At 30.0% G+C, this 26,549-nt stretch overlaps 1 protein-coding gene across 2 annotated transcripts; it reads right to left on the bottom strand.

Moving 5' to 3' along the window:
* Nucleotides 1-13,401: 13,401 nt before the first annotated feature.
* Nucleotides 13,402-16,822, bottom strand: LOC120091668 (2-oxoglutarate (2OG) and Fe(II)-dependent oxygenase superfamily protein). 2 transcript variants are annotated; one of them, XM_039049772.2, is made up of 4 exons: nucleotides 16,572-16,822; nucleotides 16,194-16,487; nucleotides 15,427-16,008; nucleotides 13,402-13,881 (listed from the first exon to the last, which is right to left on the bottom strand). In XM_039049772.2, exons 2-4 carry the CDS (start codon nucleotides 16,476-16,478, stop codon nucleotides 13,633-13,635), a joined length of 1,116 nt encoding a protein of 371 aa, XP_038905700.1. In that variant the 5' UTR covers nucleotides 16,479-16,487; nucleotides 16,572-16,822; the 3' UTR covers nucleotides 13,402-13,632. The 2 variants fall into 2 exon arrangements, with proteins under 2 accessions (XP_038905700.1, XP_038905698.1); XM_039049770.2 differs by having other exon boundaries at nucleotides 16,582-16,750.
* Nucleotides 16,823-26,549: the final 9,727 nt, after the last annotated feature.

Below are 26,549 nucleotides of genomic sequence, written 5' to 3'. Positions count from 1 at the left end.
TTGAGATCTTGAAAACTATCCTCACAAGCCTTACTCCAAATAAAGGAAGCTCCTTTTCTGGTCAATTGGGTCAGAGGGGTGGCTATATGGGAAAAGTCCTTCATAAAACGACGATAATAGCCCGCCAACCCCAAGAAACTACGTACCTCTCCAACTGTGGTAGGACGAGACCAACTCGTGACTGCCTCGATCTTTGCAGGATCAACAGATACACCTTCTTTGGACACCACATGCCCTAGAAAGGACACCTGCTTTAACCAGAACTCGCACTTGGAAAACTTAGCATATAACTGTTACGCCCTCAAGGTCTCTAGAACCTTTCGCAAATGTTCCTCATGCTCCGCCTCTGTCTTGGAGTAAACCAAAATGTCATCTATGAAGACTATCACGAAGGTGTCAAGAAATTCCTTAAATACCATGTTCATCAGGTCCATGAATACTGCAGGAACGTTCATCAACCTAAATGACATCACGACGAACTCATAATGCCCATACCTTGAATGAAAAGCTGTCTTGGGAATATCACTGTCCTTTATCCTCAACCGATGATACCCCGATCGAAGATCAATCTTAGAAAACACTGTAGCTCCTTGCAACTGGTCAAACAAGTCATCAATCCTGGGAAGAGGATACTTATTTTTTATAGTCACCTTGTTTAGTTCCCTGAAGTCAATGCAGAGCCGTAATGACCCATATTTCTTTTTCATAAACAGCATCGGCGCACCCCAAGGGGACACACTAGGGCGTATGAAACCCTTATCCAACAACTCTTGCAACTGAACTTTGAGTTCCTTCAGTTCTGCTGGAGCCATTCTGTATGGAGCTTTCAAGATAGGAGCTGTGCCTGGCTCCAACTCGATAGCAAAGTCTATCTCCCGATGCGGCAGCAAACCTGGGAGTTCTTCTGGAAAGACATCCAGTAGTCACGTACTACTGGCTCCAAAGTCAAGGAGATCTTAGGCTCTCTAGTGTCTACGACACTAGCTAAGATACTTCAGGTACCCTGGTTAAGTAACTTCTGGGCTTTCATGGTAGAAATCACTTTGGGTAGGACCACAGTCCCTGCCCTTTTAAATTTAAAGCTGGCTCTCGTGGGAGGGTTAAAGATTACCTCCTTGCGAGAGCAATCTATACTGGCATGGTTAGCAGCTAGCCAATCCATGCCCAAAATCACATCAAAATCCCGCATGTCCAAGACTACTAAAGTCACATCCAGGGTATGACTCGCTACTTCAATCTGACATGCTTTTATCTTCTCCTTTGCTAACATAATTTCTCCAGACGGAGTGGAAACTGACAACACAAAGTGTAAAGGCTCTAGTTCTAACATGCCATGCTTAACAAACAGCGATGATATAAACAAATGGGACGAACCCGAATCAAACCCCAAGATTGGGAGCGTACCTGTCACAACAGTGCCTGTTTTCTCGGCCTCCTGTCGGGTGGTAGAGTAAACACGACTTTGTTGATGTTGGGGCCTATCCGAACTCCTCTGATCACGGCCTACAAACTAGTTCCCAAAACCAAATGTGCCTCTAGCAGGACATCTATCTATCGAGTGCCCTTCCTGCTTGCAATGAAAACAAACTTCTGTGCCTGCCAAACATCGACCCTAGTGACGTCTTCCACACGAGCTACACACCGGTCGCATCCTCTCCACCGTACCAGTCTCGGCAGCCTGCTGCCTAAAATGACGAAGCGATCTGTCTGAACCTTGAACCTTCTAATAGGGGTGAGGCTTGAAAGCCTTCTGATCTACCTTCCTCTTTTGACTTGAGGAAGGTCCCGCCCCGAATACTCGTGAAAACTCATCTCCTGACTGTGGGTCCATCTCGGCTACCAAACGAAGTGCTTCAACATGAGTGGTTGGTTTGAATGCTCGCATGATACGTCGTATACTGTCTTTTAGGCCTTAAACGAACCTTTCTGCGCTCATGGCTTCCGTGGCGACCAACTTTGGGGCAAAACAGGATAAGGTGTCAAACTCCTGGTCATACTTCTCCACTGACCTGTGTCCCTGCCTCAGCTCCAAGAACTCCCTCTACTTATTGTACCTCAGGTTGGCAGAGAAATACTTTGCGTAAAAGTTCTCCTTAAACTGCTCCCAAGTCTCTGGATCCTCTTCTACACCCAACATCCTTTCTGTCGACGGCCACCAGATGCGAGCCTTGTCGGTAAGCATAAAAACGGCACACTGCACCTTCTGGTCTTCTGGGCATTTCATATAACGAAAAATCGTTTCAATCGAGGATATCCATAATTCTGTGTTGGTAGGGTCCTTTAGTGACCCATTGAAGGTGATGGGGTAATACTTCCTAAAATCTCACAAATGTTTGGCCTCCACTGAAAGGCCCGACATGCTTTGGTTCTGGATCATGTTTTGAGTCTGGACTTGTGGCACCTGATCCTGTGGTGGTGGTGTCTAATGGTACTGGGCAAATTGAGCAAGTCATTCGTCCAACATGTCCTTTACCTTACCCAACACAATTGATGTAACTACTTCCCCAATAGTGGCTGCCCAATCGGTAACTTCTGCTGGAGCGACAGGGGTGGGTTGCGTCTGTGGGGGCATGGCCGTGTGCTGAGCTCTACTTTGTGTTCGGGTTCGCGGCCACCCTGACCCTGAGAGGCCCCTAGGTGGCAAGAAATCCTCTGGTACCGGAGGGTCCTGAACTTGTGCATCTTGAACTTGTGGATCCTCATCATAAGGATCTTGATCCTGAACTGACGGATTCTGCTCTATGGGAACACGCCCCCTTCCGGTAACCCTATGTTCCCCTAACACGAACCATTTTCCTGAAAGTTATTCGCAACCACCCCTTAGCTACTTTCCTTACTAGCACAAAACACATCAATTGCAATCATAAATGCTATTAACTCAGATGCATATTATTCTAAATACTTTTCATAAAGGACATACCTGGCGACGACGAAGAATCCATTTTGCCAAAGGAACAATCTGGACTTACATAATAAGTCAGTCTACAGAATCCCAAAACACGGGCTCTGATACCAACTGTAACAACCCCACTTTCTAGGACTACTAAAAAAGGGATCGCTACTGCATACATGCATAAATATTCTCATTGAAGAAAATAAAGTAAATTAAAGAAAATAATCATAATCTTAAACTGCATTAAGTCTATAAAAAAAATGTTCTAACATATCTCAAAATCTTAAATCCTTCAACCCGGGCATCTTTTTTAACAAGAAACAATTTATAAAAAAAATGAATAAATAGATAGATAAATTAATTAATTAAATTATGATAAATCCATGAATGGATAAAAACAAAACATGTGAAAATATAAACAGTCAAATGTGGAAGCGAATTCTGGTTCCTTTGGCACTGTCACAGATTCCTCTTGTCAATCGCCCGAGTGTCCTTGCCCTTACCTAAAAAAAAAATAAGGATAAAGGTTGAGTATAAAATACTCAGTAAGTGATCCTATTACCGGGATCAGACTATGCATCCATGAGTAAAGAAAAAATCGCCCGTGGCTCATACAGTTACATCAGTTTTTGATGATGAAAGGAAAACCAAAAGACGTACTATCTTGCCTTGAAACGCATGTCTAGCGACCTGTAGGCACATTGTCAAATATGATAATAACATGAACGTGAACCCGTCGACCCATGCATGTCTAGCGGCCTGTTGGCATACCGTCAAAACATGAAACATGAAAATAAAAGTAACATGAACGTAAACCTGTCGGCTCACGCATGTCTAGCGGCCCGTATGCACACCGATAAACATGATAATAACATGAACGTTAACCTATCGTTTCACGCATGTCTAGCGGCCCGTAGGCACACCGTCAAACATAATAATAACACGCGTCAAGGCAAGACAATAAATCGCTCTGCTGGTCTATTCATGCATCACATACATAATATCAGTACTGATTAGAAGTTTTAACATGCTCATAATACTTGTAACTACCATGCAACTAGCAAAACATATTGTCAAACAAAATTCATGCTCCAGAGTCAACCAAGTAACTTGATAAGTCTAATCTAGATCGCCTGGCACGAAGGCACCAGTAATAGTATCACTTACCTCAACTTGGTCAAAAAAGTCCACACAAATAATTCCTTAAAACCTTCGGAAAACTTGAATCAACTCAAAGTTGTGGCTTGATCCAAGACAAATTCCAAAACTTGATTCAAGTAGCCAATCTGATCAAGAATTAATTCCAAAATCAATAACTTATTTTTTTTTCCACTATTCCTCTCAATCCAAAAGAATAACCAACAGACACAAAACTTACCCAAACTAAAACTCTTCGATGTAGAGAATGGTCCTTTCTTTATTAGCAACACCTCGAAATCCAAATCCTAAATCTAAAAAAGGCAGTGACGACGGAACGGCAAGGAGGCGGTGCTACTTGCGGCGAGGAGCTCACGGCGGCAGCGACGGAACTCATAGCTGCGGCTGGGACCCACGGTGGCGGCGACGGAACAACGAGGCACTGCTTGCGGTGGCGCTTGCAAGGAGATCCAACGACATTGCGTGCGTGTGGGTTGAGGAGAGAGAAGTAAATTTAATTTTCTTTTCTTTTTTTTTTCTTTTTTTTTTTGTTTTCATTCCTTTATCCCTTTCCATAAATATATATAACCAAATTAAACTCTTCCTTTTCCCTTAAAAAAACAAATTCCTTAATTATCTCCCAAAAAATATATATATATATTTATATATATTTTTTCCTTTTCTTTTTTTAAAAAAAAATCTAATATACATATTTAATTATCTCCATAGATAATCAAATCTCCCAAAATATAAGCCAAAATAAAACTCAATTAATTCCAAATAATTAAATCATATTTTAGCTTAGCCCAAAAACATAAATCTCATATAATTTATCCAAGTAGCCAACAATAAAAAAAACTTAATTACAAAATAAAAAAATTAGGATGTTACACCATTAACCGAAAAAAAAAAAGAAAAAATAAAATTTCTAAATATCAAGCCGGACCAAATACTATGTCTACCATACACACTATCAATTATTATTAACATTTAACCCATTTTATTTAATGATAAAAGGTGAACTTGTATGACTTAGTACTAATTTTAAAATTTATTGAAAGTATAAAACATTAAATTTAGACATTTAAAAAAAACAGAAAAATTCTTATAAATAGAAAAATTCAAAAAATATTTATACTTTCTAACAAAAAAAAAAAAAAAATTCTAAAAATGTTTTATACTTTTACAAATTTTTGTTATAAAATATAAATATTTTTATATTTAAAAAGACCTCTAAGTTAAAATAAAATGAAATCTAAAATTTTAAAACCACGATGGTATTTTAATTTAAATCCCCAATAAAGTTGGGCAAATGTTCATTTGACATCATGGACATGCATGAGATTTGTTAACCACCCGACATGAGCATAAGTTTTGGGTTCACTATTTAAATAGTTTGCATAAATTGTAGTTCTAAAACTAAGGTAAAAATTACATTTTTAAATTATAGTTCAAGAATGCCATCTCGTAAAAATGGTTTCCTTCCCCCATACAATCCCGCTCACTCACATTATCAATTAGGTCATGTTTTACTAGATCATAATGAAAATTGGTGAAATTATAATGAGATTTCATTAGTGAATGAATCATAATAGATTTGAATTGCAAACATAATTGGATTATTTTTTATTACATTTACCTAGAATTGTGAATATTTCATATCTTACTGTTATCGTTATTGTTACCGTAACTGCTTGACCTTAATGATAACAGTAAAGATAATATAATAATAAATGTGACCGAATAGTACATTCCATTCCTCAAGTTTGTATGATTTGATTATAGATTTGAAGTGGGCCTTACAACATATAAACAACAACAAAAATAACAAATTGGAGTCCACTTTTTACATTACTATAGATAGATTACCTTTCACCTAAGATAAACTTGACCTTCTACATGTATTCTTAGAACAACAGATGGTGCAGTCGAACATAATTAGACGTTCCTCTCACCATTTCCCTCCGTATGGTCTGTTGGTCATATATTATGAATTCATTTTTCCCACCTATGCATCCACATGACGACCAAAAACAGGTTTTTTTTTCTAATTTTTCTCGGAAGAGCTTGTTTTATCTTTTAAAATACAATATCAATCTATTTAACCTCCTTACTCAAATGCTATTAAACAACTAAATACATACTAAATTAAAATCTCATGTATCAAAAATGTATGTAAGGAAAAGAAAAGAAGTAAATTTTTCATGAAATAAATAAGTTAACAAATATATGTTGGTTCCTATGAAGTACATATAAGTTATGTGAGGTAAAAAGTACGTATCAAATTACGATACTCCTCTATACTTTCCAAGTACGTATCTTACACGCGATTGGACGTATCTGTTTTTACGCGGGACCTTTTTTTGCAGAAAAGATAAGCAATTCATCTAATATTTCCCAACTCAAAACCAAGTAGCCCATATAAAAAACTCACGGTCCCAATCCAAAAATAAATAAATAAATAAACGACTAAACTCTAGAAACATCTAATCTTCACCTTCACGTTTGAGTTCCCACAAAGTTCTACAAAAATATAACTCACTTGAATATCTTTAGTATTTCGACTAAGAAGTTCTTCATTTATCTTCATACTTCTCCCTCTAATCTTGTTCTTCTTCCTTGATCAACCTAAGTCTCTTTTCTATTGCATTCTATTGACCATTATACTTCAATATCTCTTATATTGCTTTTTATATTGTATTTCATTGTTTGTATTGTATCTTGTACTATTGTCATTATGTTAAATTTACCTATATCCTATATTTAAAAATGACATAGCGTTGTATCCTATTGTATCCATATCTCACATATGTATCCATGTCTGTGCTTCATAAGTTGATTCTATCCCTTTTAAGGGCAGATATTTTCAAGCGTAATTGAGGTATCTTGTTCCTTAAAATTGCTGCTGTTCAAGTTGGGCTACGGCCCAACTAATATGCTTCAATTATATTGTGGGCCGAGTAATAAAGAGCCCACTGCAACCGGGCTTCGTCCATCATCTGATAATCAAAGCAGCCTATTGACCTCCAATTTAGTGTCCAAATAGCTTGAATGAAAGGAAATTGGAAGAAATACGTACCCAAATAAAATCTGTTAAATTTACATAATAATTAAAAATAATAATATTGATAAAAATCTTAAAAGAGGAATTTATTTATTTTTCTTATATTATTGTATTTAATAATATTTTATTAAGAATAATGAAGCACCCAGCAGAATGAGAAAATATCAATTAAAAATAAAAGAAAATTGAATGAATAAAGAAACCATACTACGCTATCACCAACACTTCAATGACGTAGCATAGATGACAATCTAGCACATTGGGAGAAAAATTCATCACAAATTAACAATAAAGTTGGAATGATTATTATTATTATTTTGTTTAGTCAGAACCATAAAATCGCGTTAAATTGACTTTAAGGTTTACTTAATTTTATATAATGTTGTTGTGGTGTGTGTGGTCAAAGAATTCCAGTGTCTAATTTTCTTTGTGTTGTGTCCCTTGACAGCTACAATTTCACACACAATAACAACAAATCTATAATATTTAGGAGAAGCAACAAAACAATATATTAAAGAGAAAAATAATTTCTCGGTCTCTAGATTTTGGGTTCAACTTTAGAATTTTAGGTATAATTTCTATTTGGTTGGTAAGTTTTAAAATGTTACCTTTTCTTTTTACTCTTGAGTTTTGTTTCAATTTGGAGGGTTTCAAGATTTATACTCGTAACTTTGATTTTTCACTAGATACTCACTATTTGTCTAAGATATTATTGACAATTAATTAATTTAAAACGATCATAATTAAATTAATTTTCATTGATTTTTTTATGACCAATAAAATTAATTAAAAAAAGAGAAATTTTCACATAGAAAAAATGTCAAACTATTTATAAAAATAACAAAAAAAAAAAAAAAACACTAGTATACACTGATATACTTCTATTAACTCTATCAATAATAGACTTGTATTAGTTTCTATCACTAACAGTATTAATGATAGACTTCTATCAGTTTCTATTAGTTTCTATCACTGATAGACTTTTATCCGCGTCTATCTATGACAGACATTGTCAATGTCTATCACAACTAGAATTAAATTTTGTATTTTCGTGAATATCTTCTCTTTTTTTTTTTTTTTTTTTTTTTTTTTTTTTTTTTTTTGAAAATCTTCCTTAGAAAAATTCAAATCATTATCATTTTAAATTAATTTTCTGAAAGTTAACGTTAAATATGTAAGTGAGCATTAATAAAAAAAGTTGAAGGTAAAAGTATAAGATATTAAAATTTAAAGATAAAACAAAAGACTAAACTCAAAATTCTAGGATAAAAATATAACATTCTAGATCAAATAAAAACTAAAATTTTACAAAGGTAAAAGTGTCCTAAATTAAACTTAAGAGATAAAAAGAATGGTAATTTATGTCCTAAATTAAATAAATAAATAAATATATATATATATATATATATAAAACATCAAAATTAAATGAAATTAAACAATCAATAATGTAGTAGATTAGATATATTATAAAAATGACAGAAAATCCACGTGGGGCCCATGTTTGACGTGGGAGCTAAAAAAGACACCGTTGGTCGCGGCAAGGCGTTAGGTATTCATAGCGAGTATGGAAATGGCCAAAAGTCAACTAGATTGGTTGACCTGGAATCGGGTCAACGAAGATCGGGTCGAGTCAAGAGCATGCGGCAACTCGGGTCAAGTCTCCCCGCCGATCCAAATAAAACAGCCGGACTTGACCCGAAGTTTTGAAATTAAGGAATAAGGAAGTTTTTTCCCATAATTTTTCAAAATTTTTATTCTAAAAAAGATTCTTTTTATACCAATTTTAAATTCTTTGTTTTGGTAATGTCTTTAAAAGTATGCCATAGGTTGGTCTCTACTCTCTAACCTCTAACATCATTTTCAAATTGGTCCTTCATCTTATTAAATTCATAATTCTAACTCGAAATAATAGTAAACTTCGTCTACTACAAATTCTGGCACTTAATCTTTTGAGATTGTGTATAATAGGTCCATCAAACTTTTTTATTTGTGTTTATTAGATTATTGACTTATTCAAAAGAAAAAAAAAAATTGATTTAAGCTTCCTCTTAGTTTCTAAACTTCCAACATATTTGTTTTCTTTGCTTAACATTTTAAGTTCTTTTTACTTTAGTCCTTGAATTTTTAAAATGTTTATTTTTGTCCCTCAACTTTAAAAGATAATCATTTTAGTCTTGGTTATTTTTCTGCGTTAATGATATGTATTGCCTGATGTTTGTCTCTAACTTATTTGACTTGAAATTATGCTTGTGTATGCAACACATACTCTAAGACATCTGTCATTAATTTGTTAAAATTAGAATAATATTAAAGACGGAAATAGTTATTTTTTAAAAGTTTAAGAACTAACATAGACATTTTAAGAGTGGAGAACAAATTGGAATGTTGATGTTCATTTGTTAAGAAGACTTAATATGTTGATGAAATAAAAATTTAACGTTAGACTATTGTTAAATAAAAATTTGACATTAATTTTCTTATAGAAGGTCCTAATCCAGATTTCTTTTTAATACACTAGTGATAAAATGGCGGGGATTTAAAACATAAACAAAATTGAAAGTTTCCTGAAGTATTATGGGTCGATTGATTTATTTTTAAGATTAAAATATCGGTATCGATATTGATATTGAAATCTCAATTTTATGGATATATCAACGAATATATCGATATCAACAGATATATTGTGAGTTGTGGAATACGTAATATTTATTTAAATTAATGATTAAGTTGTTTTTACTCCAAAACTAAATTATGAATATTGTTATTAGTAGTCATATTCATATTGAACTAAATATATGACATTTTCTATGTTTTACGAGCATTTATAGAAGTGTGAGATATCTATGAATATTTAATATTAATATCGAATCGTTCAATTTACAATTATATTAATGAATATATTGTCATATCTATAGATATTTTCGTCCCGCATAAAAATCTAAGAGATAACAAATGATCTCTCATCAACTTGTTCCTAAGGTTGATATTTTGTATATTGAGAGAAATATGGTTAGGAAAAGTATTTATTTATTTATTTATTTTGCAAATATAAGTGAGAGGTTATACTTTTCAACTTGTGGACTTGTTTAGAATGACTAGATAAAAATGTATTTTTATTTAAACTCTTTTGATAAAAAATATTTAAAATACACTTTGAAAGAGTTTCATAAAAGTTATTTCGAACGATTTTCAAACATTTCAATTTTTTCCAAAATGATTTATTTTCAAAACTAAATACTTAAAAGTTAAATCAAACACACACTAAGAATATAGATGAGATATATATAGTATATATAAGTAAATATTTTTATTAATTTGTGATCTAAGTATGTTACAGAATCAACAATTAAAGAATACAAAAGAAACGTAAAGAAAGATCGATACACAGATATATGTAGTTCACTAACAGTGTGAGTTACGTTCACGAGTAGAGGAATAACAATATTTTTATAGAGAATTTTTTCTGAATACAAAACGGCACTACTAGGGTTAGAGAGTTTATATAGTGCACTTCTCTAATCTTTAGAGTCATAATCATAAATAATTATAAATAATTAAATATGCTAAATACGAATTTTGAATAGATTTAGTTGTTGGAAACAACATCCCAAAAAAGTGTACTATTTGGTAAAACAATGCGACCTTTAGGCTTTAGATGAGCAAATACAAGTAATCTTGAGAATTTAAATGACTATGAAGAGAAAAATTTACATATGAAATAATACTACAAAATAATATGAAAGTAATTATAAGATACAAAAGCTCCCATTCAAAAAAAAAAAAAAAAAAAAAAAAAAGAGGAAAGGAAAGGAAAGAAAATCTCCCATATTAAAATAATAATGGAAAAAAAATGTTATCATTTTTATGTCATCGCCGACTAAGGATATGTTTTGGATATATGAAATGCATTTGCTTTCTTTGTTTGTAATTAAGGATGAGGCCAATTATTTTAAATTTGTCTGAAAAAGAAGATTACTTTTTTTAAGTTATTTCTAATTTGAACTGATTTGTTGATTGCAAAATGAATGGTAAAATATTAGGCAGGTGTTTGATATCAAATCTATAGGTAGATGGATAAATTACTGAAATATTTTGAGATGGAGCAAAATTTTACTATCTATCATCTGATATATGTCTATTACGAATAAATATTGATATTTTGCTATATTTAAAAATAACCTCAAATTTATTTTTATTTTTATGTTTCTAAAATTTATATTTGTGTGTATATATATTTTTTCAAATTCTCGTATTTACTTTTCACATCTATTAAATAAATGATTGAATTCTATATAAAAGATACTAAAAACAGAAATAAGTTTAAGAAAAAAAGTTTTACTTTAGTTTTAAAAACGTTGGTAGATAGTGGATAACAAAACAAAAAAATTTATAAATAGATATATTGTTTATAAGTTTTTTTTTAGAAATAAAATTTATCGAGCGACATCTTAATTTTTCAATTTTTGAAAATTTTTAACTCTCCTTACATAGAAGTGAGGAAACAAATTAATCATATTTAATAGAAAAATACTTCTGATACTATTATATCAATTTTTGTGCTTTCTATTTAATTATTTAATATCATAATTCGTTATGCGATAGACTTTATATTTATATATATAGAGAGAGTGACGAATGGCTTTACCGATCTATTTTTCATTTTCTTGGCCTAATAAATAAATTAATTGGTGGCTTCAAGAATTTCAACGTAAATAAATCCAAAGTCAAAAATATGTTTTTGTTTGCTAAGAACTTATGATGGCTTTGAGCTAATGTTTGACATTGGGTTTCATTAAATAATTGTTTTCATCGTAAAAGAGAAAAAAAGAAAAAAGAAAAAAAGTTCATACTTTCCTATCAAATATACAAACACATTTGTACCAAAAATTGTTAAACTTAAAAGAAAAGACTAATTCTTGTTTGAAAAGTTTGAAAAAAAAAAAAAAAACTTAACGTCTTCCCGTCTATGAAGCACAGACACAGATACGGTTATACGATATGGATACAATCGGATACGACGATTCGTCAATTTCTAAAAAACTAAGATACAAATACATCTAAGGATATATCATTTTTTTATATATTTTTTAATATATATATTCCTAAAAAATGAGGATATTGATACATTAAAAATACATTTTTTTCTTTAAAAAATATAGGATATAAATAAATATAGCATACAAGTTCATAACAATAGTACAAAATAGAATACATATACTAAAATACAATACAAAAAAAGCAACATCTAAGATGTTGAAATATAATAGTTAATAAAATGCAATAGAAAAGTGACTCATATAACAAAGAAGAAGAAGATTAGAGAGAGAAGTATGAAGATAAACGAAGAACTTATTGTTGAAGATATCCAAATGGTTTATATTTTGGTGGACTTTGTGGAGACTCAAATGTGAAGATGGAGATTAGACGATTCTAGTGTACAGTTTGGTTCGTTATTTATTTATTTTTCTTTTAGTTTTGGACTCGAGTAGTGAGCTTTAAGGTTGCCTAATTTTAGATTGGGAAAGATTAGATGAGTTACTTGTCTTTTTTCTTTTAAAAAAAATACGTCATAGAAATAGATACGTCAAATCGCGTGAGTATCTGAAAGTATAGATACGTTAAATCGCGTGTCAGATACATATCTGAGAAGTATCGGTATCTGATACGTATCTGATACTGATTCTTTGCCTCACATGAAGTATCTATGTTTCATAGCTTCCCGTAATTAAAATTTAGATCCAACGAGTTAATTATAAAAATTTGCATGATTAATCTTATGTTTTTTACTTAATTGCTTAATTGGTATTCAAATGTGCTAGAAACCACGAAGTCCATTGTTTGAATCCCCATATCCCTAATTTTACTATATAAAAAAAAAAAACTTAAGTGAATTAGATCATCGATAGTGCATAACATTTGGAACTGCGACGTGATGAGAATGCTAAGAATGTGTCAACATAGTTGAGATATCCAGATGCGTTTGTTGATCCCTCGACCTCTAGTACATTGTTAAAAAAAAAAAAAAAAAACCTAGAACATTGATAATCTGGTCCACAAGTAATGTGACATGACAACCACCTACTAGCCACAGTGGCGGTGATCGAATTGATGGGACTCGTGTACCCGATTCGTGATTTTTACCAAATTCTTATTTTTTAAAATTTGTTTTTTTAGGTACCCTTCTTTTTATCTTTAGTTTGAAAAAAAGACATTATTATTGAACTTAATCCCTTTTTCACTCTAGCACTATATTAAAACTTGACATTATATGGTAAGCATTAAATCAGCAACAACAATACACTAAAAATTATATCTTCTCAAATTCTTCACTTTCACATTCCAATTATACAAAAACGACAATTTTTGCCATCAATATCATCTATAAACTAGGGTTTCCTTGGCTTTTACCTTTTGCCAAAACTACCCTTGAGACCCACAAAATAAACTTAATTAATTATATCAACATCTATATATATATATATATAAATATATTTCTGACATTATACATATTGTCCTAGTAATAAATTAAAATATTTAGTCAATATATGATTTTCCTAGAGTCTAAGAAATTCTTCCTCTTAGGCTCACAAGAGGTAATGTAATCAAGGAAGATACCAAAATCAGTGTCTTTATAGAGCCTTGGATTCTGTTCATTCACAAGCTTTGGCCATGGCTTAATTGTTGAATCAAAAGGAAGGCTATGTAATGTTGCCACTGACATTCTTGCCTTCTTTGCATTCACCACAACCCTATGTAGAACACTCTTGTACCTTCCATTGCTGAATATCTATATCATCAATTAAAAAATTAAATTAAATTATTATTATTATTAAGCCCCCAATTTGCAAATTATATATTTAGAGACCCCTATACCTAAAATTTGACTCTAATTTGTTTACAGTCTGGTTGATCTGTGTGTTAGTGGCATAAAGAGAGACTGTGGATGATATATATGACACATTAGGAATGATTGATTATTGTTTTTTTGGGGAAAAATACTTTTCTTGTCCTGAGTTTTGGGTTTAGTATTCATTTGATTTTTAGGTTTCAAAATCTTATACTTTTAAGTCTCGTTTGGTAACCATTTCATTTTTAGTTTTTTGTTTTTTAAAATTAAGCCTATAGACACTACTTAAACTGCTAATTTTTTTCATTTGGCATCTACTTTTTACCAATGGTTTAAAAAATCAAGCCAAAATTTGAAAACTAAAAAAAGTAGTTTTTAAAAATTTGTGTTTGTTTTTGGAATTTGGCTAAGAATTCAACTATTGTACTTAGGAAAGATGTAAATTATTTTAAGAAATGAAGAGAAAATATACTTAATTTTCAAAAACAAAAATACTAAAATTAATGGTTACCAAACGGGACCTTAGTTATTAAGTTTTGAGTGTGATTTCAATTTAATCTCTATGTTTGAAATTGTTACAATTTTAACTTTGAGATTTCAATTTGGTACCTAGGTATAAATGCTAAACTTTTAACTTCCATTCTTCATTAAATACTAATTTTTCATCTTCATAGTTGATATTTATTAACCAAAAAAATTATAATTAATTACTTTTCACTATTTCTTCATCAATATTATTATTCATTCTAAAACTTCACTTCATAATTATTTTAAATTAATTAATAAATATTAATGCCAAAGACTAATAAAAGTAAATATTTAGTGAAGATCGATGTTAAAGAACAAATTTCAAAACCTAATTAAGGACCCAATTGAAATAGAACTCAAAATTTAAGAGTAAAATTGTAACATTTTGAAACATAAGGACTTTATTAAAATCAAACTCAAAATTTAATGACTAGTAAAAGTGTAATATTTTGAACCTATGGATGAAATGAAAATTAGACCATAAGAAGTATTTTCCCCTTCACTTAATTGGTCAATATCCAAACCAACCATTAACCATATAAATTCGCCTACCCAAATATGAAATAAAAAAGTTAAATTTATTTAACCAAACTAGTAATTAGTGAGTTTTTATCTTTTAATCCAATACACATATGACATATATACCACTATTTTTGAAAAGGAATGTTACCCAATGAAAGTTTTAAAGAATATACACATCAATAAGAAAGTATATCCTTCTTACAAAATGAAAAAAGAAAAAGAAAAAAAGTTCAATCTATCCATTAAATAAAGTAGAAAAGACTGGAGCGCATAAACTAAAAGGTTTAGTAAAAAATTCACACGTCTTCTTAATATAGTATTAAAAACATCACTGAAAACATTATTATAATGAATCGTATCAGAAAGTCGATAAGAGCATAGCGTAATATATTTGTTAATAAATTAAAGAAGTAGGAAAATGAAAGAAAAACCAACCTCTAGATGATCACCAATGTTGACAACAAAGGAATTGGGCAAAGGTTGAACAGTGACCCATTTTTGTTGGTAATGAATTTGAAGACCTTCAACTTGATCTTGAAGAAGAAGAGTGAGAAAGCCATAATCAGAATGAGGTGGCATTCCTAGGGTTAGTTCTGGCTCAGGACATTGTGGATAACAATTCACCACCATTAATTGGCTTCCTCTTTCAAACTCATTCAACAAGTTTTCATCTTTCTCCATATCTCCTGCTAAGCTTTCAAGAATGGCTTCCACCAGACTTAGGAATAGCCCTTGGGTTTCCTCCGCATATGTCGATGCCGAGTCTTTGAATCCTGACGGAGACGATGGCCAGCCGGAGAGGAGTTCGTGCAGATTAGGGTTGCAAGTCAACTTCAAGAAGTCCCTCCAACAGTAAACATTGTCTTTGTTTTGGTTGAAACTTGTCCCATAACGTACTGTCGCATGCATGTCGGATGACATGTATTTGGCTCTTTCCTCGTATGGAAGCTCGAAGAATTTTGAACAAACTTCTCTCATGTTTGATATCACATCATTTGAAATTCCATGGTTTATTATCTACATAATCAAAGATTATAGTAAACACGTGTAAAAAACCTTAGCAGTGACAGACTTGTACTAATTTGTATACTTGAATAAAACTTCTCCTCCATCTTTTTTTTCTCTAAAAGTTTTTAAATTTTTTTCCATGGACTGCAAAAAAAAACAAAGATTAAATTTATTGTAACGCATCAATGAATTACCTGAAAGAAGCCATATTCTTCGCAGGCTTTGGTAAGAGAACGGAGGACGTAACGGCGGTTGGGGCCGTAGAGCTGGGAGAAGTCAATGACGGGAAGTTCGAGAGCAACCGGGACATCGAGGTGAGCAGATTTGTAGGCGTCGGGGCGGTCGGAGTTCGGGAGGACGTATTTGGAAGGGAGCTTATTCAAGCCGTTGTCACAAAGATGCTTCACACCCTTTTGGTACATTTGAGCTTCTAATGCCATAACGGTATTGTCATTCTCAACTGCCATTCCGGGAGTCATATTTCAAAACTACCAAAAAAAAGAACATTATATTAACAAACAAACAAACAGTGCATGAAACATAGAGAGAAAAAAAAGAGGATTTGGACGAACATGCAGCCACCTGAATGAGAACTGAGAGAGAGAAATTAAAGGAAAGGAAAATAAAATTGAAAAATGGATTTGAGTGTTTAGTGGAGAATTGGAGGCAAAAGTTTGGGATATATATATAGAGAAAAAAAAAAAGAGAATGAAATAAAAATAAATAAATAAATAAAAGGAAAAAAAGGGGCAAGTTCTGGGAAACCAGGAATGGTATTTAAAATCAACGAAGGGGAATGGGTTAGAAACCGTTGACAAAATCTAGTCAGAAGCTGGAGGAAACTAGCCTCCGCAGCTGCTTTAAAAATAGCCTTTAAAATAATAATAATAATAATTATTATTATTATTATTATTTTTGTCATTTTTTCTTTATATCTTTTAAATTTATAAAGAAATGAAATACCGCGGCTGACTTTTTAGGGCACAAAGGCAAACCTAGCCTTGGTCCCACCCTTCTTGTTCTCTCCCATCATCGACATTGATGTTTAATTATACATATTCAATTCATCGACCTATTCCGTCAAATTCGAACATAGCATCGGTCGACATTTAGGATATTGAGTTGGTTATTATAGCTTGTGGATTATAATAATATAGGATATGTTTGTAGTGGAGACTATTTTAGTCAGTTTTATAATAGTCGGTGTTTAATGTACATGCTATTTTAGTTTAGGTAAGAAATAACAAATAAAGAAAGAAAAAAGATGAGTAGGAAATATTAAATATGGTAATAAAAAGAGATTTGAAATAGTAATATTGAAGTTAATTGTAGATTATAATAGTTGGAAACATTAACTATTAATAGAGTGGGCTAGCCTACTCTATTTAGAGATGTCACAGGGCAGGAGCGTTGGGATGTCATTCCCCATTTCCTTCCCCACTTCCCATTTTATTCTCATGGGATCGGGGCGAGGATTTCTGCGGAAAATTTTTTGCCGTTATTTTTTTTTTAAAAAAAAAACCAATTAATTTAAATCACTAATGTGAATAAATTTTAATTAAATAATTAATTTTATCACTAAATTGTTTATTATGGTTAGTTTTACCTGACAATTTGAATTTAAAGATAAATTACTCAAATTTTAACATAAAAAAATAATTAATTTTTTTAGTAGAAAGAAATAAATATAAATAAAATTATTCACATATATAATCTAAATTTAAATATTCAATTTAAACATAGTCATTATCTTTCCTAATAAATAATCAAATTTGAAACTTAAATGTAATATTTATATAATAATAATAATAACATAACATTAGATAACTATACTAAATAAATATGTAGAAGCTAATTGGGGTGGGGATGAAGAATGCATTCCCCGTCCTCGTCCCCGTTTAACTCACGGAGAATTTTCTTCTCCCACTCTCTCCCCCATTCCCCGTCTAACTGGGGAATCTCCACCCCGCGGGATCCCGTTTTCATGGGAAAAATGGACATCTCTAACTCCATCTACTTGAAGTTAGGAGCCCAAACACTTACTTAGTGCATGTTTGGAGTGATTTTGAAGTTAAAATTATTTTTGTCATATTTGAAATCACTCAAATTGTATTTTTAATAACTCAAATTCAATTCAATGTCTAATTTCACACTTTTAAATACAATTTTCATACTATTCAATTGAATGATCAAAAGCATTTTTGAACGACGTTAAAAATGAGAAAAGTGATTTTAACCATTTTAGAATCTCTCCCAAACATGTGATTATCATGTTGTTAAAGTTTGTTTTTTATCTTTTACATTTTGAAGGAAAAAAATTAAAGAAAAATATCTAAACTAAGTTTTGGGTTCAATTTCTATTCGGTTATCGAATTTCAAAATGTTACATCTTTATTCTTGAATTTTGAGTTTTATATCAATTTGGCCCCTAAAGCTCAAAGTTTCACACTTGATTTTTCACTAAAACACACTCATTTACCGTTTTGATTTTAATGTTTATTAAATAATTTAAAAGAATTCAATCAATTATGATTAAATTAGTTTTCACTAATTTTCCAACGCTATTCAAATTACTAATTAAATTTCACATAATATATAATTATTTTAAATTAATTAATTGAAATTAGCTAATGTCAAATATCAAAATGAACATTAGTAAAATTTCAAGAGTAAAAGTGTAAAGTATTGAAACGTAGAGATCAAATATAAACTAAAGTCAATAAAATTTAATATTCTAAAACTTAGGTACCAACTAAAAATTAAACTCAAAACTCAAGATACAAATTTAACATTTTGAAACTTAAAAGACTAAAAGTACTTTTATCGAAAATTAATTTAAACTATCAAACTTCAAAATTGTATTAGTTACAACTCCAAATTCATAATTGAATCAATTTACACTTCTATGGACGTGATCTATAATCATTTCAACTTAATTTCATTTACAGTCAACTGATAATTTCTAGTTGATTTTAGTTTCAACATTATTAAAACTATCTATATTAATGAAAAGTCGATACAGTCCATTTAGTTCACAATTTTCTCGATACCATTTCATAAATTTATGTCGTTAATAATATTTTATCAATATTTTCATCGACACTTCCATAACGTCAGACATAAACACTGTGGACTTGGACATTTTTGTTCTTTGTCCCTGACTTGCTATTTTCTCTTCCCTCTCTAGTCAGTTTCATTGTATTGAAATCTAAATGCCAAGATAGGTCCCCAACGTCGACATCCAATAATTTTTTTTTTTTTTTTTTGCCCCTAGTTAAAATTATGTGTATTTTTTTAAAAATTATTTTTCTTCTTTTTTGAATTAGACAATTTCATCAAAATAGTTCACGGGCTTTTAAATGCCAAAATCAATATCAATCAAGTTAAATGTCATATCCTCACATACATATGGCAATATGATGACATAGAAAAAGTCCCAACAAAATTATACCAATCATGTACTAAATTGAGTTATTAAGTTGGAAATTCTTGAGTGTAAAAAGTTAACTTAGTGTTTCGAGTTATATAATTCATGTTTGAAGTATAGAGTTGTTTAAATTTATTTGTAGCGTTAACTGATGGAAGAAAGTAGATTTAAACAACATTATAGGAACTTGAACATGAGACCTTCGTTGACCATTTGGTTTGTTATTATCGATTGACCCAAAAGCTTAAACTAATGATTAAGGATAGATTTAATTATATATCTTTTAACACTATACTCCAATTTCACCTCAATTCTAAAATTGAAATTTTAAGTTGTACTGTACTATGCATAATTTAAAATTTTAAACACTATATGAATGCGATAAGAGAAATAATATATAATTTGAAGATAGAATAGGCCAAGTTCATGATAGAAAATGTACACCGACTAGAACTTTGATTGAAAAATTTAAATGAAGACAATGAGATTAAGATAGTCAATTCTAATAGTACGAGAGTTCAAATGAACATTTAAAAGTACAGTAATCAAATAAATCAAAATTGAAAATACATTAATCAAAATAGTATTAAATGGTATTTAAGTGAACAAGATTAATTTTTTTAATATTAATTATTATAATAATCGATGGTATTAGAGCAGACGATCTCGTATAATAATTAAAATTTCCATAACTTATATCAACTTAACAATCCCAGGTCATGTTTAATACTTATAGGAAAAGATATTAATGTTTGTGTTTCAAATACTGACATTATTGAACTCTTCAATTTATCTGAATATAATAGATTCCATGAATGAAAAGCTAAAATCAAATGGATTAATCTCTTTCATAAGCTTTACAAATACACCCAATTTTGTCTTCTCATTTATAATACATACCATGGTTTATGCAATTTGTAATTGTATGCTCACATGTAATTTTCATATTTTCCTTTGAATTATTATATTTTTGAAAAAAATGAAGTTGTTTAGTTTCCAATGTTATCTCATAATTATTCTCAATTTTAACTTTATTATAATTTTGTTTTTTTTCCTTTTTTTTATGGCGTCGTTGGAAATCTAGTCCATTGTCATTTTTTTTAAAAGGAAAAACTTATTAAAAGTTACTTTTTAGCATTAAATGATTTCATTAGCAATTTCAAGGCTCGACTAATATAGAAGTTACCAAGCAAAATCATTTTAGAAAATATATAATAATTAATGAAAATGAAATGGTTTTCTTGACTTACGTTAGGCATAAAAGCTTTGGGGGTATGATTTATTATTTAAGATTAATTTTATGAAAAAAGTGACTTAGATTAGCCATCAAAACTTTGGAATGTTATGTAAATTATTCATTTTTCTTAATTATATTGAGCACGTGCTAATTTTGGGAAATTAAGTTAAACGTTACTCAAATTTCAAATGAAGAGAGGTGGCTTCTTAACCTCAAAAGTAGTTAAATTTGTTGTGTGTGTATATGATGGCTACGAAGTTTCTTAGAAGGTGTAAAACAAAGTGGTCACCATATTTAATTAAATATTAATAGGTATTATTTGGTATAATGATTTGTTTTTAATTTTATCTTTTAAACTTTATTTTCTTAAATGGTTTTCACTTGAATTTCTAGTTGAGATAATTTACTAACATGTCCACTCTTAATTATACCCTCAAATTTCCCTTCTCGTTTTATAATGTAATATTAAAGAGAAAAAAAAAAAGGAAGCTCAATTTGACCTAATTGACCTTTTGAGTAATTAATGGTGTGTAGATTTTGAAGATAAATCTATAGCATAAGATGATATATATACATAGATAGATAAGGAAACAAGTGGACAACCCTTCTAGCGTATTTCGATTTGATAAGTAAAATTGATAATTGTTAAAGTGAACTTGGCTAAGTGATATTGACATGATCTCCGTCTCAGGAGGTCGGAGGTTCAATCTCACACAATGCAGTTGTTGTTAAAAAAAAAAAATAATACTAATGATTGTACTAAAAATAATGATAATCAAAATTAATTATCTATGACATTGAAATAATGTGCAACACATTAAATTTTTTTAATAGGTGAGGTAGGAGAAGGAACCTCTAACATTAAAGTTGATGCTAAAATAAGTATAGTTCAACTGATATTGTGTTTATATTATCAATCTCGATGTTAGAGATTCGATTATATACGAGTACTGTATTAACTTTAATTATAGTATAAATACTATGCAAATTGATAGTACTGTTTTAACTTTGATTATATACGAGTTACTAGATAAAAAATATAGAATCATATTTTCATCTACAAAATTAATCAATAATAACTAAATCTATCAATGTAATAGTTAAATGTACATAATTCAATTGGCAAATAGATATGTTAGTGATCAATAGACATAAAAGTGAGTGATCAGTTTTTTTTTTCTTTATTGTCTTTTATTGGATTTTCTTAAAAAATTCTATATGGTCGAAATTCAAGAATAAAGTACATTCAAATGGTTTTAGAGAAGTTTTCAATCCTACAATATTACTTACCGATCCCACATGATTATTAAGCCTCACTTTGGTAATTATTTAGTTTTTTTTTTATTTTTTTTAAAAAATTAAGTCTATAGACATTACTTTCACCTCTATTTCATCCTTTAATATCTATTTTTTGCCAATGATTTAAAAAACCAAGCCAAATTTTAAAAGTTAAAAAGAGTAGTTTTTAAAAATTTGTTTTTGTTTTTAGAACTTACTTTAGAAAGATGTAAATTATTGTAAAAAATGAAGGGAAATAAATTTAATTTTAAAAAACTAAAAACAAAAAACGAAATGGTTATTAAAAGAAACCTAAACTATTATGATAAGTAATGAATTAGATTGAATAATTTTTTTTACATACAATCGACTATGGTTGTACTATAAACAATTTAATAAATGAATGTGTATTTACTTCCGTATATCTTCAAAATTGACTATCATTCTTAAGTTAATGTGATATTCTTTTTAAATACTTTTCAAATAGTTATAAATTTAAATCTCCTACCTTACATGTAACTATTAGTATTCTTTAAAAGAATGATCGAAATGTTTAATTAATAAAAACTGTGAAAATAAATCTTTTTGTGGACAGAGACAAATAAGATAAGTTCTCTTTTAAAGTGGTATTTTCCACCAACTCGTTTCACATAAAATACAAAACAATCATGCATTCTTAACAATAATTAAATATATTCTAAAAAGACATTAATTGAATGGCCTTTAAAAAAAAGTTCAAAAAGTTATTTAACTAATAAAAATTAATTTGAAAAGGAATTTAGAAATTTCAACTTCTAATTCTCAAAAGAAAATAATTTATATTGTGTGATTCGAATGATTATTAAAAAAAATAAAAAATAAAAAAAAAATAAAGAGTATAGTTTAGAGATTACAGCCGTCGAGACCAACTTAAAAAGAGGTTAGGTAACTTTATTAATGTCGTTTAATGTGATGTTTGGATTATACTAATTAAACTTGGTTTAATAAATTCCAATTTGCCAAAAAAGCTTGGTGATATTTTATAGACATCTTTCTCCTTTAAACTTTACTTATTATTATTTGAGGATTTCTCCGTTTAACTTTTATTTCTTTGTCCCGAAAAAATATTTATGAGAAAAATAAATTGACCTCCAACTCGCAATTAGTTAATATTTCTTATACGCAACTAATAAATAGTTTATTATATTATTGTCCAACAAATTAGACTAAAAGCATGTTAGGGGCACTGTTGTAGCATACATTGCTATAAATAATGTATCAATCTATAAGTTTGGTCTCTAATTACACACTTTAGTTCTAAATTTAACGAGATATAAGTTTGTACTATGTTAAATACGTATCGAACTACTCTTTTTCAATAGTTGCAACTCTTTCAATATTGTGGCTACTTTTTGATCTTGACTAATTGATCAAGTTAAAACATATTATTTAATGATAAACACAAAATAACAACGATACCAAATATGAAAAGAAAATATTTTTCATCCTAAATCCAAATTGGTGTGCTCTCTATGTCAAGCAAATAGAAAAAACTATGGATCATCTCTTTATGAATTGATGTATAGACATAGATCTTTGGAGGAGAATCCAAAACCTACTGGGATTGGGCATACACAATGCTTTAGACATTACGACTCTATGAAAAAACTTTTGTTGTTTGTACTTGTCTACTCAGAAGAATAACATCATCTTTAATTCCTTGATCGCTCTTTGATGGTCTCTCTGGTTGGAAAGAAATAACCGCACCTTCAACAATGCTACTAAAAGTATCACTAAACAAAAATATATGTTCTCTGATGTTGTTGGTCACATCGTTCTAAATTCTTTACAAATTACAGTCCAACCACTATTTTTCTTAACTGCTTTTATATAATTTTTTTTCTTGTCTTCTTCATTTTCATTTTGGGCTTCTCTCTAGCCCTCATAGATTTCTGCTTGTATTTGTTTCTTTTATGATTTTTTGGATTCCCTCTATACAACGAATGTGATGTGGATACTACAAACGTGTTAACCTAGTTGAGTTATTCTGATGCACCTTCTGACCCACAATTCCTACCGTATCAGCTTTCCTAAAAAAAAAAAGTGAAAAATGTTTTAAGTTCACTACAATATATAATCTAATCAATATGACATAAGGTGTAAAAATGACAATGGCGTATCTTACATTTACATTGTTCAATTTGACGAGTTATGTTGTTGGTTCATTTTTTTTCTTTATTTTTTTTTAGTATAATTGAAGGTAGAGAGATTTAAACCCTCGATCTCGTGGTATATTCCAGTTGAGCTATGCTCATTTTGACAGTAAACTTGTTAGTTCATCATTCAAAGGATTTCATATTTATAATATTATTTGTTGTCTAAAAACTTTATTTTAAAATTATAGTGTGAAATACACTAAATAATAGGTTGACTTTTATTAGAGTTAAATTTTAGATTTAATTATTTCATTAGTTGGTACTTTTCTATTTTACTGAAACTCTTGTACAAAGCTCTATATATATTGAGCATATGCGTTATGAGGGAATAAAAAAATACAAAATATTTCTCTCTTAAATATTGTAAAAGATTTATATTAATTTTTCCTCTCTCTTTTTGTCACTCCAAGTATACTCCGTTTTCCAACTCAATTAACTTTTTTTTATCCGTACGTTATATGTTTATAGTTTTGATATTGCTCCCTTTTACCTTTTTAGGTCTAGAATTTAATTTCATGAAAGTTTAAAGTTAATTAAGATTAATTTATCAAACCAAATAGAAAAGTAAAAAAAATGAAAGATTTTGTGATTTTTTAAAAAGAAAATTATAATACAAACTATGGAAATAGACAATCATCTCATTATTTCTTCTTATAACAAGCAAGAAGGTAAGTTTTCTTATTGTCAATATGATTGTAACTCAACTCGAACTGCCATCAACGTGTACAATCAACTTTAAGATCCAAGATCGTCTTATTTCCACATAACTTTTTTTTAGTAAATATTGAAAAGTCAAAGAGTTGACCTCTAAATCAAGAACTCAAATAGCTACGTACAAGGTTATAGTAATAATAATTAAGTAATGCTCTAATACGTAGCATGCAAAATTTTATGATATAAATTAAATGAATTGATATTCCAAAGTCAACTCAAAGCCTTATAGAAAAAAAAAATGACCCTTTTTATTTATGTCATTAAGATGATGCCAATAATGCAACCAAATTTCATACAAGTCCCATCACACTCAAATTGCTTCTCTCTTTTCTTTTTTTTTTTCTTGCTTCTTTAATGGGGTTTTTTTATCCCTTCTTTATTATTTTAATTTTTAAATGTTTGTTTTTTGCTTCTTTGTTCACTGAATCTACACTATTTTAGCCTTTATTTATTTATTTTAATGATGCATGATATGGTTCTTGCTTTTAATACTTTATATTTTATAAAGTTATCATGATTTTTCTTACTAAATTAATCATACTTCAAACAGTTTTAATTTAATAGAGTTTTAATTAAATACTGATTAGTTGATGATGTTTTAACACGGTTTTGAGGATGGAGGAGTTCAAAGTTTCGATCTTTGGTTGTTTATATATTTTTGTTCACCAACTAATTGAGTTATTAATTAATATATAATTACATATTAAATTTAATCAATATAAAGATATTCAATTCTTATATTAAAAAAAAATGTGATAAAAGGTTTTATTTTTTACCCATCTACTCAGCTTCAACGAATTAATTTTTTTAACCTTGATATCTTTTTGGTTCTTTAAACTTTATATTCTTTATTTTTCATAGTTTCAACTTCTTGGAAAATTTTGGACTAGTATAACCATCCTTTATTAGACGCAAAATATTAGGGTTTATCTAATGATATCAAAAGTTTAATTACAAGAAATTTCTTAACATTGCATGTTTTTTTTTTAATTTAATTTTAATTTCCCATGTATTCACATTATAGGGTTCCTTTAATTAAAGTGATAGTTTAATTACCAGAAATCTTTTTATAAGATTTTAACTTGATAGTTTCTTAGGAGGGATATATGGTTCAAAGATTTGAGACAAAATAATAATAAATCTAAGGTCCATTTGAAAATCCTTTATTTTTAATTTTACTTATTGAAAATTATGCTTGTTCCTCATAAATTATTTACCTTTACATTGATGACAAAATTCGGGCAGGAAGACTCATCCTACCCTTCACGTGCCTTCAACAGTGAATTTATAATTTCGACGAAGAAAGAAGATCTGCGAGACAAGAAAAGAAAACATCGGGGTGGTGCCTACAACAGAACCTCCGATTCTTAAGTCAATATTTAGCAAATGGTCAGAACAAGTTAGAGATAGTGGAGAAGAACTTACCTTTTGGTGTGCTTATTGCACCCTAGTTATAGTGCGGTGATTTTGGATTCCTAATCCCAAAGAGACGTACAAAAGGTAAAGAGGATTAGGAAATGTCAATTCGGGCTGGCCATGAGAGGCAAATTTTTTGGGATGAGAAAATGTCCACCTCGGTCTTAGAGTGGGTAAATTGAGCCAAAATGACCTAACTTGCTTCATCCTTGGCCGGGGGCAGGTTAGGCCATTTTGGCCCAACTCGCTTCGCCCTTGGCCTGACAAGTTGGGCCGAATGACC

The sequence above is a fragment of the Benincasa hispida genome, chromosome 11, assembly GCF_027475165.1.
Source record: "Benincasa hispida cultivar pf3 chromosome 11, pf3_genome.v1.1, whole genome shotgun sequence".
Classification (NCBI taxonomy): Eukaryota; Viridiplantae; Streptophyta; class Magnoliopsida; order Cucurbitales; family Cucurbitaceae; genus Benincasa; species Benincasa hispida.
This window is presented reverse-complemented; position numbering and strand designations above follow the sequence as displayed.

Excerpts from the sequence above, each read along its gene's own strand:
- LOC120091668 (XM_039049772.2), bottom strand. The coding sequence starts at position 16,478 with ATGACTCCCGGAATGGCAGTTGAGAATGACAATACCGTTATGGCATTA. Across the intron at positions 16,009-16,193 it reads AAGAATATGGCTTCTTTCAG|ATAATAAACCATGGAATTTC; the intron begins GTAATTCATTGA and ends TTGATTATGTAG. Across the intron at positions 13,882-15,426 it reads ACATTGGTGATCATCTAGAG|ATATTCAGCAATGGAAGGTA; the intron begins GTTGGTTTTTCT and ends TTGATGATATAG.